Source organism: Nannobrachium achirus, assembly GCF_963921795.1.
Source record: "Nannobrachium achirus genome assembly, chromosome: 10".
NCBI classification, from domain to species: Eukaryota; Metazoa; Chordata; class Actinopteri; order Myctophiformes; family Myctophidae; genus Nannobrachium; species Nannobrachium achirus.
Genome location: NC_137819.1, coordinates 5,869,663 through 5,884,404, shown reverse-complemented (window position 1 = coordinate 5,884,404; position 14,742 = coordinate 5,869,663). Strand labels below are relative to the sequence as shown.

Sequence of the window (14,742 nt, the reverse complement as noted above, 5' to 3'; positions counted from 1 at the left end):
TGCTTCTGGGTGGTCCCTGGAACGAAATATTTTGAGATGGGGGTCCGTGGTCAAATACATATCATTTTGGGGGTCCTTCACATGAAAAAGTTTGAGAACCACTGACATAGTAGTCTCTCAAGAACTGTCACGATATGCAGAAGTACTGAACCCAAAATGCAGAGCCACAAGCAAAAATGGTTTGAAATAAGGTTTTATTAACAAAAAGGTTAGCTTACAAACAAGTAGCGGTAGGTGCAAGCAAATACAAAAATAAGCTCAACTACTCAAAAGCAGAAGCAAAAACAGAAGTCCAAAATACAAGGCCTACAAAAGCACAAAGCAAAGTCTAGAGTCCTTTAGTACATTAAACACAACCTCACGGCTGTTAAGTTCTAAGGCTAAACCAGAAGTCCAAGAAGACAAACCTTAAAGTGGTGCAAAGGACAAACAGGTTTCAAGGCAGAACAAGGTGGTGGCAAACGTAACAGCAAACAAAGAACTGGCAGTGTGAGTGTGGAAAGAGTCCAGTCTTATAGTCAGTAGGTGATAGCGAGGAGTGGTTACAGGTGTGGAAGGGGCATGGCACTTTGGGGCTGATGAGGGAGTGAAGACAGGTGAGTGAGAATTCTGGAAGGCAAGCTGACGCCCCCACAGAGGCACAGCATGCCCACACCAAGACACAGTATGGCCACACAGCGCCACAGTGTGGCCACACAGTGCCACAGACCAAGACAGTCTGTCATGATCTGGTGTGGCGGTGGTGAGGACCCAAATGCAGAACTCAAAGTAAAGGCAGGAAACCACGGAGGACAGGTTAACGAAGACTTTACTTAACTTAAACCATAAACAAAAGCACACACAGGAAACACACACTACAGTACAACACACCCAACTGAGGAACAGACAGAAATACAATGATCCAGCACAGAGAGCAGGTACAAGGAGGATTAAATAGTCTCTGAATCAGGAACAGCTCACAGCTGTGAAGCAGGGAGGAGTTCAGATTGTCAATCAGGTACTCACAGGAGGGGAGGGGGCGAGCAAAGTGTGGTAGAAACATGGGACAGGCAAGGGCCAGACCCAGACTAACTGAGCTCCAGTGAAGTGAAAAGGACCTTTTCTTTGACGATGGCTGGCCAGATTGCTGACATAGAAACATAGTTTTTTTCCAAAAATCTTAGAAGGATTCAAAAGACACTTATAGAATCGGGTCAAAATTCTAATTTTCACGATTTTTCAAAAATAGCAGATCTACAAGCTCGCAGCGCGGCACTCGGTGCCGCGCTGTGAGCTTGTATATCTGCTATTTTTTTATATTTAAAGCATAAAATATTGCGGCATAATGTGTTCAGGCCTAAATGGGTTAGAACACGGAGGGTTCCCAAAGGGTGCCCAGTTCGATCCCGGGCTCCGTCAGAGTTAGTGTCGATGAGTCCTCGAGCAAGACTCTGAACCCCTAGTTGCTCCCGGTGAGCAGGTTGGTGACTTGCGTGGTTTCCTCCGCCATTGGTGAATGTAGAGCACAATCTCTGTAAAGCGCCTTGGATAAAGGTGCTATTATTAATTCACCATTTACCATTTTTATAACAACCACAAAGGGCATGGGATTCATACTACGTCATATTGGAAACAGAGAAAAGAGACCTTTGACATTACAAACTTGTCAACACACCATATGGCACACAGTCACAGTATTCCATAAAAATAACCCATTGAATTCCACATCCGGCCTGAAGAATGGACAGTTTATTATTGGAGTGCGCAGGTGTCCAGCCCATACTGCATGGCTTTGTCACGTATGGTGTTTTCCTTTAGCTCAGTCTCACCTCTGACTCCAGAGAGACACTGGCCTCGTCCTGAGAAGAAAGATTATATTCCTCACCTCATAAATATGTTTTTAGATGCTGGGCAGATTCTAATAATAATATCATGTACTGTATGTACCTGCCCAACTCTGAACTTGGGCTGTATTATCGCCTACATGCTTAATCTTATGTTCCAAATACCTCAGCCACCTATTACGATTCCATGTGTCAGACCTTATGCAGGCTATGTTTCTATGTCAGCAATCTGGTTGGCCATCGTCAAAGAAAAGGTCCTTTTCACTTAACTGGAGCTCAGTTAGTCTGTTCTTGAGAGACTACAGTGGTTCTCAAACCTTTTCATGTGTAGGACACCCAAACTGATATTTATTTGGCCACGGACTCCCCATCTCAAAATATTTAGTTCCAGGGACCACCCAGAAGCAAAATTTGAGTTACAAACGTTCACTTTGAAAATACATATATTCAAAGATTTGCACACATTTTCACAACATTTTCAAAAATAGCAGATCTACAAGCTCGCAGTGCGGCACTCGGTGCCGCGCTGTGAGCTTGTATATCTGCTATTTTTCACTGGTTAAAGCATTCAATAATTCTAGGCCTAAATGGGTTAAATTAAATTATACATAAGGCACACTTGGCCATATAGGTTATTATACAGTATATGTTATAACTAAAATACTAATTCAATCCATCAATCTAACTGACTCTAGTGTTGTGGCTGTGGGTGCCACTCACTTTGGAGAAGTATTTCTCTGCTGTCGGGCTGAAACCTCCTAACTCCAAAATATAAATTTTCAGGAAAATGAGCTCAAGTGGAGTATGGAGGCTTTGACCGAAGGGCTTTTTACTACTTTTCATTGGTTCAATATTTCTTTTTTAACAAACACACAGACGTAAAGGGTGTTCAATAGCACATATTTATGTGCTATTGGGGGCCAATCGGTTAGCTGGTTTGGCAGAGTCTGGAGTTAGGAGGTTTTGTCCCAAGCACTTTTTACTACTTTCCATTGGTTCAATATTATTTGAACCAACACTCAGATGTAAAGGGTGTTCAATAGCCTTGAGTTATGGCAAAAAATCAAAAACCTCAAAAATTTAGGACAGGTATGAGAGTATTGAGGGCATCGTCACTTTGAGTATCTTCAATACGAATCCCAGACATATCTTCTTCTACCCATCAAGCTTGGATGAATGCTCTTTGTAATTGAGATTCCTATTTCCCAGAACCACACCAACCCCAACGTGCTGACGTTCTCCTGGTTTCCCGACAAGGACAAGGACATTGTGGATCCTGTGGCCCTCCAGAGAGCAGAGAAGGAACAACACCGTGCCAGTGGGATGCTGCAGGTCGGTTGGTAATATGCGTAGAACGTTTGAATTCATTTAAAGGACAACTTTTTTTTTTACAACAAATGGTTCATATTTTAGATTGTAATCAGAGAAAAGAAAGGATGAGTGTTAAAAGGTTTTAAATGACACAACAAGCCGGAGATGACTTTATTGCTACTACTAGTCCCCATAAGTCACATCTGCCTGTGAAAGATTGCGGTGCATCTTGGGAACGGGCTTATTGTGTCTAAAAAGTCACATTTGGCCACTTGTACGCATGCCCCCACCCACTGAAATCAAAATCATTAAAATCGCCAAAACACTAGAAAGCAGTGAATGAAAACATTTCAACACTCATCTTTTCTTTTCTCTAATTACAATCTAAAATATGAACCCTTTTTGTGAAACAATAAGGAAAGTTGTCCTTTAAAGCGCTGCCTGCATGATTGTGATAATGACCACTTATTTTTTTGTCCCAGAATTTAACTAAAATCCTCAGCTGTACCCCTACTCCAGAGTATAAACCTGCAAGGACTTGTAATGCTAGAATATTTGATAGCTGGACCTTGATCGGTCTGATTTCATACATTTGATAAAATGTCTTTGATGTTGTGACCAGAAGCAACGGGATGGTTGATTAGGGATGGGACGATAATGAAAGTTTCATATCACGATTATTGTGACAAAAGAAATCACGATTTACGATATTATCGCGATAATCAAAAGCCATTATTCTGGGGAGGAACATTGGCCAAAAAATAGCAGATCTAAAAGCTCACAACGTGTCGCAAACGCGACGCGTTGTGAGCTTGTAGATCGGCTATTTTTTGGCAAAGACATTTGATAGAGAGTGAAAAAAAAGACTGTATCAAGTACGTATATTATAAGTACCTTTTACCAATTGAGTACCTGAGACGAATAACAGTATAAGTCCATATTTTAATTTTTTTGAATATATATATTTTTGGATTTACCAGACTGTAAACCACAAACTAGTCATTATTAATCTGTTAAATTGTTAATGCAATCCCCCCTCATTTTGTTTAATTGTCGATTTAATGTTATCTGCTCCCTTTGTCTGCTGAATATTGCTTGTACGGACTTAGACTGTTGTTCCACAAACTGCTGGAGATATACTGTTTTTCCACTTTCCATAAGTATTATGTCTTATAATTCCTAATAGTTAAGTAAAAATATCTAACTCAACAAAATGAGGGGGGAGTACATTAAGACTTTAAGAAATTAAAAACCTTTAGTTTGTGGTTTACAGTCTGGTAAATAAAAAGAAAATATTTATACAAAATGTTAAAGTTGTACTATGTAACTTTTTTTATAAAACAAATCTTAAAATTCTCCTAACTATTAAATCACAAAAGTTTTAGAAGATCCGCGCCGTGAATTTCAGCCTGTAAAGCCTTCTCTATATGTAAACTGAGATCCTTGCCGTGGACCGGATCTCGCGCCAAAATTGCGTCATCACACTACCGGCCAATCACAGCGAGGGTTATACAACTGCCGGCCAATCACAGCGCATCTTGAAGTGGGGTCGCTATGGCAGCCATATTTGTTGTCGCCCGTTTGTACCATCCCTTCTCTAGGTAATTTCGCCTACCAGGCAGGGTGAAGGAGTCCGTATCTCTGGAATTACTGAACGCACAGGAACAAGGGACCCCTTAAAAGATAGATCTCAGCGAGGTGGAGGCAGACGCGGGGGTCTGAAGGTACGAAAAACGGACGAAAGACGCGGACGCGACCGCGGTTTGCTATAGGGCTAATGACCACTAGTTGGGCAACTTACACAGTATGGCTTTAAAATACGGACTTAGACTGTTATTCGTCTCAGGTACTCAATTATAGAGGGTTTAAATGGTACCGGATATGCAGCTCGGCAAATAAAAGGTGAATTGATCCCAGTGCACGACGGCGGACGATATCACGATACATTAAATCTCCACGATAGGATTATCGTGAGTGTTTTTTTTATCGCGATAAATGATAATATCGCTTATTTTCCCATCCCTATGGTTGATGCTTTCAACATGAGCTTGTTTTATTCCATCTTCTCTGTGTGCAGGTTCTGGACTTGCCTCCAGATGTGTTTGACACAGTGAAAGGTTCCAGTTATGACCAAGGTACAGTCCTGCCCCTGTGTTTTACAATGTAGTGGGATTCTTTTTATGATTAACGAAATGATTAGTTTTGTCCGATTAATCAATTAAGCTTATTTAGTATTCATTCTGTGGACAAATGCATGTCATTTTGGGGGTCCTTGACACGAGAAGGTTTCAGAACCACTGATTTAGAAGACATTTATAGAATCGGGTCAAAATATTCAAAGACTTGCACACAGGATTAAAATAAGAAAAAAAAAAAAAAAAAACAGACCTGCAAGCTCGCAGCGCGGCACTCGGTGCCGTGCTTGTAGATCTGCTATTTTGTTTTAATAGTTAAAGCATACAATAATGGCTCCCTAATAATGTGTTCCTTAATGGGTTCTATAGATCGGTGGTTCTCAACCTGTGGGTCGAGACTCCCAGGAGGGTCCCCACATTATTTTGGGGGGGGGTCCTTAGATGATTAACTTAATGTGCAACATTGTTTTCCCACTCAACAGTAAACAAACCAACATACAGTTTAAGTGTCTAGAGGGTATCTGCACATTTCTAAAGTGACAATTTAAGGACTTTTTAATCCTCTAAAATGACAAATTAAACATTGGGCAAATTGTCAAATATTAGAGGCAGAAATTGGGAAAATAGCCGATCTACATGCTCACAACGCCTCACGTTGTGAGGCGTTGTAAGCATGTAGATCTGCTATTGTCACAATAGAACCGTGCTATACAAAATGTAATGCCTCAACTCTAGTGCTCGTCTGGGTGATGGTGGGGGGGGGTATCTTGCCTTAGTTAAAATATGATTATTCTGGGGGTCGCGTGCTGAAAAGGTTGTGAACCAGTGCTATTAATAGATCAACTCTGCAGATGTTCTGGGTCCTAATAAGACATCTAACTTGTACATAAATGTTATAGTGGTCATTATCAGTGCCTGGGACCGTTAGTTTCTGTCCTTGGTGTGTGTGTGTGTATGTGTGTGCGTGTGTGTGTGTGTGTGTGTGTGTGTGTGTGTGTGTGTGTGTGTATGTGTGTGCGTGCGTGCGTGCGTGCGCGTGTGCTCGCGCGTGTGTGTGTGTATTCTGCATGCATGTTGCATGGCTGTCTTTCAACCCAGCATTCCAATGCCCTCACCACATAAAACCTCCTCACCACAATGGATGTGTTGCAGATCCCAGTGTGGGTACCTGCCTGGTGTGCAGTTTATGTGATTATCCTCACATACAGGTAGGGGTGAGCGATATGGTGATAATTATCGTGGAGACGATACAATGTCTCCACAATATGCCTTTTCAGAGGTATCGTATATATCGTGATACAATTGAGGGAGCCTCGTAAAAAATCCTGTTTAATCGTTAATACAGAGATTCATTGCAGAATTCAATTTAAACCTGCATTTTGGTCAAAATCATCAAGTTCTCAAACTTTAAAATGTCAAGGTCTCCACTTAACTCTGACAGTATACAAATGAAACCAAATGGACCCTTACGGGTCCATTTGGTTTTATTTGTATACTGTCAGAGTTACATACTTGTAAAGTTTAATTTAGACCTCCCAACAGGAATCCAGAGAGTCTAGTTTTTGTCAAGTAATTTGAAAAATAACCATAAAAACAATGTGAAAAAGAATCGTGATAAAATCGTGTATCGTGATACAGCTTGGGAAAATATCATGATATTGCATGTTTCCATATCGCCCACCCCTACATGCAGGACACAAGAATTACACAGGGACACATTTAGTTTATCCACAGGATAATGGTATCTTGCAGGAAATCACTCAACATACTAGCATTCCCCAGAGTTAGTATAATAGACCCACACTGCCCCCTACTGACGGTAGTTAGCTGTTGTTTGTGTACAGGGCAAATCCTAAGTGTCTTGTCAAAATGATTATTATCCACATATAAAATACACAATATGACAACTTTTGGTGGGTTTCACTGTCACAGATACTCTCTACTACACTCCTCTTACATAGATAGTTTGTTCATAGGACACAAAATTAGGGATGTCCCGATACCACTTTTTTGCTGACTGAGTACAAGTACGAGTACTTCATTTTGAGTACTCACCGATACCGAGTACCGATACGAGTACAATTAATAATACAAAATGTCTTTAAATTACTTTTTCTTTTTTCTTTTTTTTCTTTTTTTTTTTTATCACATGTTCCTCACTTTCTGGCTGTATATAACACATTAAATTGCATTGCTTTCCCAGAACATGGCACAACTGCCACACATTTCACTTTTTTTTTCAGGTTTAGCCCATGGAAATTCCTGTACTGTGCATGATCTTCTAGATGTGCTATGCTCAAACATTTTGTATTTTTACTTTTGATACTTTAAGAGAGAGAGAGAAAGGCGAAGTGGCGGAACACACAGGGTACTCGGGCGCTTTGTGAGCAGTATCTGACGAGTACCGATACCGCAAAATAGGCCGGTATCGGGGCGAGTACCGATACCACGAGTAACGATACCGCATCCCTACACAAAATACACTAACTCATGATTCTCCTCCTCTCTCTTTGACAGCGATGGCCGCTCTGAGTCAACATGGCGACCTTCAAAGGCAGATCACAGGTCAGTATGATGACCTCCCTCTGGCTATATGATATATATTTCAGCAATATTACAAGAGAGGGTGTGTGTTATCATGAATATCGGCACGCCTGCTGCAGGAACGAGCTGAAGGCGAGTTCCGTAGGCAGCGCGGAAGTGACAATAGAGTGAAAATCTACAAGCTCACAATGTGTCGCATCGTGACACATTGTGATCTTGTAGATCTGCTATTTTTAAAAGATGTTTTTTGAAAACTTGAAATGGGACATTCTGCGTAATGAGGTGGTCCATAATTATGGTCCCTCATGATTTTTTGGGGGACAGTGAAGTGACAATTTGAGGACTTTCATAAGACCATTTTTAACTCATTTCCCGCGATCCCTGTCGAAACCGTTGATTTCCCGCTGTACCTCTCTGCGATGCCCGTCGATCCCGGAAATGTAATTAGCTTTAATCATTATGAAACGATTAAAAGTATGGTCGCTGATTATAGCCGATTCTGGCTCTTTAGGCCCGCCTCCTAACTGTATCCTGTCGTATTTCCTGTTTAAACCGGATCTAGGTTTCCATATCCGGTCTGACTCCGTCAGCTCCGTTCCCATAAGCTCCGTTCCCATAAGTTTTCCTTGTAAACAGAGGAAGGAGCTGCTCGGTCATATCATCGTTTTTTTTGGTAGCTGTTTGATTCTTGTGCCCGCCTGGCATATGATCCGCGCACATATCGTCTGCTATGTGCACGAACGTGTCCACGTTAAAAGGTAAGGACAATTTGGCAGCTGCTTACTACAGCTATGTTTAAAATGGCAGCAAAATTGTTAATACCTCAGAAAGAAAGAAAGAAAGAAAGAAAGAAAGAAAGAAAGAAAGAAAAGAAAAGAAAAGAAAAGAAAAGAAAAGAAAAGAAAAGAAAAGAAAAGAAAAGAAAAAGACCATTACTGCATCTAAAGTAATCAACAATAAAAACTGATTGTTTATTGTCAAGGACGGAATGATACAATATTACAGTGCTACATTACATTTGGTATAACATGGTTCTATTGTGAAAATTGTCATTTTTATTTATACAGTTTGCAGTGATGTAAAGTAACTGAGGACATTTACTTAAGTAATGTACCAAAGTACAATTTTGAGGTATTTGTGCTTTACTTGAGTATTTCCAATTTCCCAATACCTTTATTTCTACTCAACTGCAGCTCGGATCCAAATATTTTACTTTTACTCTACGACATTTATTTGAAAACTTTAGTTACTAGTTACTTTGCAGTTATAAATTATAATACAAAACATACATTAACCACTTTAGCCTAGGCTATTTGAAAATAGCCGATGTACAAGCTCACAACGCGTCACATCGCGAAGCCGTTGCTTTCTATGCTGCGAAAATGAAGTTTTTTGTCCCTTGTATGGGTGTCGCCATCATTGTTTGAAAGGTACCCCAGGAATCATAAGGAATGCTATTGGCTGCCAACGGTCACGTGGAACCGCAGGGATACATGGGAGAATGTGGTCGTAGCCTCCCGAAATACAGCACACGAAGAAGAACACAGCCAGCTGGTATCAGTTTAGTTGGCCACGCCCCCCGCAAATTTATCATCAAGTTTAGCATAAATGGGACCATATTTGCTCAAAACGCATATCATGGTGATTGAAAGGGAGTTTTTCACTAGCGACAGGAACCATAAAGTATTTATGGCAACGTTTATTAAGGTTAGAAAATCAATGGGGAAAACGAATGGGGTCCAATGTAGACAAATTCTTTTTGGTACCTCGCGGGGGGAAAACAGCGCAACTAGCGGCCAAACATAGGACGTTTTAGTTCCGTATTGGATTCGTTTTAAATCGGCGGAACTATGCCCCTGTTCACCCCCCTGATGCTCTTCGGACTCGCTTTCTGCATCACCCGCGCAGATGCGTTGGGACGCTTTCAGCATGCGCCGACACATGTTTACTCGAACATGTACCTACCGTCAGTGGGACGCGAACCACCGCCTTCAGTGATCGAAGCCATGCTGCCATATCGACTGAGCTAGCAATCCTGGCCGACAAAGCCACTTTTTTTTGTGCTTTTATCTTTGACAACGTGGATTCTAACGCAACGCGGAGGATTCTAACGCAACATGGAGGTAACATGTCTGACCACCTAAACTATGCCTAACCCTAACCCAAACCCTAAACCTAACCCCAGTAAAACTATGCCTAACCCTAACCCAAACCCTAACCTCAGTAAAACTAACGTGTCGGCGCCTCTGTGCAGTGGCGTGTCCGTCGTGGATAGTGGCGTGATAGGTATCGTCGGGTGGCTGGTAAACTTTTTTTTTTTTTTTTTTTTTTCTAAATTTTTTATCCCACAATTTTGTAACACATTTTTTCACCCAGTGCTAATTGCCTATGTAATCCTGGGCTCTGCTCTCCCTCTGCCGCGCCTGGGGAGACAACGGACTGACCTCATGCTTCCTTCTATGCATGAGGAGTCCAAGTTGCTTCTTTTCACCTGACAGTGGAGATTTCCCTGGTTTGGACGTAGCGCGTGGAAGGAACACGTTATTCCAAATAATTCTGGTTATTCTGGTAAACCTTACATAGCGGTTTCGAATCCCACTTCGGGAATTACTTTTTTTCCCTTCTTCTTAGACCACTGGGCTTACCCAAAGCGTCCCCAACTTGAAGCAGTAGGCATACCCAAAGCGTACCCTCTTGTGACGCAGTAGGGTCCTTGACAGGGTGTCGGGTGTCTGACTACTTGGGGGTGAGAATATGTTGATATATGTCATCCTTCTATCCTCCACAGCTACAGGGCCAAAAAGGATGACCATACAGACCTACCTGCAGGGACTCCCCAAAAAGGAGCATCCTCTTCTAGGTCAGTTCTTGCTTCTCAGAATAACCCCTGTAATTATGTCATACTTCAGCTATTGAAAAATAGCAGATCTACAAGCTTGTAGTTCTGCTATTTTTGAAAAGTCGCGAAAAACTGTGCAGATATTTGATTATATGTATTTTTAAAGCGAACATTTTTAACTCAAATTTAGCTTCTGGGGATCCATGGAACTACTGTACATATTTTGATGGGGGTTGGCTGCCAAATACATATAATTTATTTTTGAGGTACTTGACATGAAAAAGTTTGAGTAGGCTACCACTGACATAGAAACATAGAAACACAGGAAACATTAAAGAATCGGGTCAATATATTCAAAGACTTGCTCAGATTGTCATGATTTTTAAAAAAAATAGCCGACCTACAAGCTTGCAGAGCAGGACTCAGTGCCGCGCTGTGAGCTTGTAGATCTGCTATATCATAAGCATAGTTAAAGGCTCTTCTAAACCTTTTAAGACCTGAAACGCATTATTTTTTGTTTTAACTATTACAAAAATTGCAGCTATACAAGCTCACAGCACGGCACCGAGTGCAGCGCTGCAAGCTTGTAGATCTGCTATTAAAAAAAAAAAAAAAACATTTGTGCAAGTCTTTGAATATTTTTTACCCAATCATATAAAAGTCTTCGGTATTTGAAAAACGCATGTTTCAGTGTCAGTGTTTCTCAAAACCTTTTCATGTCTGTTATGGGTAGGAAGGACCCCTAGAATTATTATGTATTTGGTCGCGGACCCGCATCTCAAAATATTATGTATCAGGGACCCCCCCCAGAAGCAAATATTTAAGTTTAATGTTCTAAAAAAGATCTATATTTTAATTTGCCAAAAAAAATAGATTTTTCAAAAATAGCCACAAGCTCGCAGCAGGGCACTCTGTGCCGCAGTGTGAGCTTGTATATCTGCTATTCTGTTATAGTTAAAGTATTAAATAATGGTTAAAGTGGTTCCATGACATAACCATATGAAGATTGAAAAATATCTGATTCACTGGATCCGTGTAGACAGGGAACCCGGATATCTCTGAAGACTTTACTGTGTGTGTGCTTGTTAGACCTACCGTAGATTATCTTTGTCGTGTGGACCTAGATATTTTTCTTTGTGGATATCTGAAAAACCGGGATATATGAAATATCCAGCTCCGTGTGGACCTAGATATTTTTCTATGTGGATCTCTGAAAAACCAGGATATATGAAAAATCCAGCTCTGTGTAGCCATGGCCTGAATAACCTTGCAAGTTACAGCTGTGTTTTCTTTCATTTATATGGTAGAAGTGTTAGAAAAGCAATTTACCATTCGAGGGTCGTGCAACTCCCTCTCATGGTAAATGGCTTACTTTCCTCACAATACCAATGCTGGGGTTTAAGTGGTTAATGGGCTGTTTGAAAAATAGGCTTCCAAGACCCAGAGTTGAACCGCATGTTATGGAGACTGGGTTGAACCTCTTCCTCCCCGCAGGTCTGGATCACCTGGTGGAGTGCAGCCGTGATGGGCAGACCGATAGACGCTTATATCTCTGCATGACCTGCCATTGCCAAAAGCGAAAAACTGACGCTGAGATCATCAAAGACGCTGAGATCATCAAACATCTCCTCAGCTTTGATCACATCCGCGGCTACATTGTAATTAATGCTATATATGACACTGTAGGGCTCTATTTTAATTGTACCTGCTCTTATGCCTTAAAGGAGTAGTTCACTCCCAAAATGACTTTTTTTGTATCGATTACTCACCCCATGGAGACTTGAGTTCAATAATATTTTTTTTGTTTTTTGTCGCATTCCTAAGACAATAATTTGATTATAACAAATGTACCCCCATTGATTCCGGATGGAGACCCAAATACATCCGGAATCAATGGGCCTACAGAGAGTCTCCTTAAAGTATTGTCTTAGGAATGCAACAAAAATTAAATATTATTGAACTCAAGTCTCCATGGGGTGAGTAATCAATAGAAAAAGAAAACTCATTTTGGGTGTGAACTACTCCTTTAACGTAAAGGCCTGTCCATAAGGTCTCAGACGACCACCGAACATCTAGTCGGAAATGTTCCCGTTCAACTACAAAATGACATCACTTGCATCTTCTGAAAAGCATTACCCCAAATTAGAGTTCGGAAAACTGGAACTCTCTGACGAAAAGTCCGGTGGTCGGGAGACAGTATTAGTCCAGGCGTTTCGGGCAGTATTTTGATGTAATCGTGCACTTTATGAAAGAAGCATGACATTTGGCACACAGTTAGAACATGCCATATGCAACATTTTTGGCTATAGGGGCATCGCAGATTTGTCTTGGGAAACTTGTGGGAGCCAATTAAAGTTGGGCTCTCATAGACTTACTATAGAGTAAAATAATACAAAAAATACATAATGCTTTAAGTAACATGTAGGGGTCAAACTAGGTGTTTTGGGGGATTCTGAATCCAATGCAAACATTTGTTTTGCAGGAAAAACATTCCTTGGGCAAAAAACGGACCCCATAAATCTATGGTTTAGTGATGAGTCATCACTTTTCAAAGTTTAGTGGCGGCCGTTTCTCGGAAAGGAATGTTTTTCGTGCAAAACAAATGCTTGCATTGGATTCAGAATCCCGAATAACACCTAGTTTGACCCCTCACATGCTACTTAAAGCATATTTATTTTTTGTATTTATTTGACTCTATAGTAAAGTCTATGAGAGCAACTTTGATTGGCTCCCACAAGTTTCCCAAGACAAATCTGCGATGCCCCTATAGCCAAAAATGTTCCATATGGCATGTTCTAACTGTGTGCCAAATTTCATGCTTCTTTCATAAAGTGCACGATGTTTGCCTGAAACGCTCGGACTATATGGACAGGCCTCAAGTTAAGGCATAAGAGCTGGTACTTAAGACAATCAAAATACAGCCCTGAGATTGCTGCATGAAATGGAAGCACTCCAGTCAGCATGCGTCACTCGACGATGTCAAAGCCACACACCCTGGGTGGTAAAGTCCATTAGTTCTGGAGTCCATTAGGGCCACGTCTCAGGTCCTTAAATTAAATCATAATTTCTTACACTTGCATCCTTTCCTTGTATGTTAGTCCCTCCCACTGAGTAAACATAGAAGAGGAGGAAAGGATGAACATTTATTTAGAGAAGTGGGACGTCAATTGACGTGACGTGTCATGCCGTGCTACGTCCATTTCTGATAACAATATCACAGGTGATAGCGTCAACCATAACATATGTGTGTGTGCGGCTGTGCGGCGACACCGCTCTGGAAAAAGGTCTATACCAGGGTTCCCCAATAGGCGGCCCGCGGGCCATTTGCGGCCCGCGGGGGGCTACTGTCTGGCCCACACCAACCCAAGTAATAATGGTGGTATAAGAGCAGCAACAACACTAGTATATCGTCGTTGTCGGGTGGAAATCTCGTATCTCCAAATTTGTACGTTCATCGCAAAGTAAAGCCCTGCTTCATCATACAAGGCCGTCGCACAAAAGTTGTGAAAACAGCAGATCTACAAGCACACAACGCCTCGCGGTGCGTTTTCACTAGTTTAATGCAAAACGAGCATACAAGATTTTCACCCGACAAAGACGATATCTGAGCTGCCGCTGGAGTAGCGGGAACGCCGCCGTCGCCCCCTGCAATGTTGTGGCTGGTCTATACCATAACCTCTGCTAATTTTGCATAGCCAAAGTATATCATATGATTAAAGTGGTTAATTTTGCTGGAGACCCCCTGGACCCCACTATGAGAATCACTTCTTCCGTAGACGGCTAGACTTCTTCATGACCCCAGGGTGTGTGGTTTTGATGTCAGATTGAATGTTTACTGATGCTAGTAGTGCTCAATATGATCAGTATTGAGTACTACTGTATTATGTTTATCTTGTGTTTTTACTCCTCAGCCTGTGACCAACATATTGTCTCTGTCCGGTAGAAACCTTACATCGTTGCTGTCTGGCAGAAAATCTCCATATTTTTTTGTAAATGAATGCCCTGTTTGATCACGCTACAGCGTTGCACACAAGAGCATAAAAAGTAGCAAAGTAGTAGAGCCACAAGCTCGGAACGCTGCGTGAAGCGA

General features: G+C 41.4%; 2 protein-coding genes across 6 annotated transcripts in view; one reads left to right on the top strand and one right to left on the bottom strand.

Moving 5' to 3' along the window:
- Positions 1-14,742, top strand: part of LOC308293363 (uncharacterized protein) — a 525,181-nt gene that overhangs the window by 397,146 nt on the left and 113,293 nt on the right. For 2 of the 5 annotated variants that reach the window (XM_080735842.1, XM_080735846.1), the window contains exons 7-11: positions 3,033-3,155; positions 5,212-5,269; positions 7,787-7,834; positions 10,602-10,673; positions 12,147-12,310. In XM_080735842.1, coding sequence (XP_080591968.1) covers positions 3,033-3,155; positions 5,212-5,269; positions 7,787-7,834; positions 10,602-10,673; positions 12,147-12,310 — 465 coding nt within the window. Of the gene's footprint in view, positions 1-3,032; positions 3,156-5,211; positions 5,270-6,419; positions 6,478-7,786; positions 7,835-10,601; positions 10,674-12,146; positions 12,311-14,742 lie in introns of those variants that run through there. The other 3 variants (XM_080735843.1, XM_080735844.1, XM_080735845.1) reach the window with 3 other exon arrangements.
- Positions 1-14,742, bottom strand: part of LOC308293361 (uncharacterized protein) — a 196,317-nt gene that overhangs the window by 180,057 nt on the left and 1,518 nt on the right. The window lies entirely within an intron of this gene.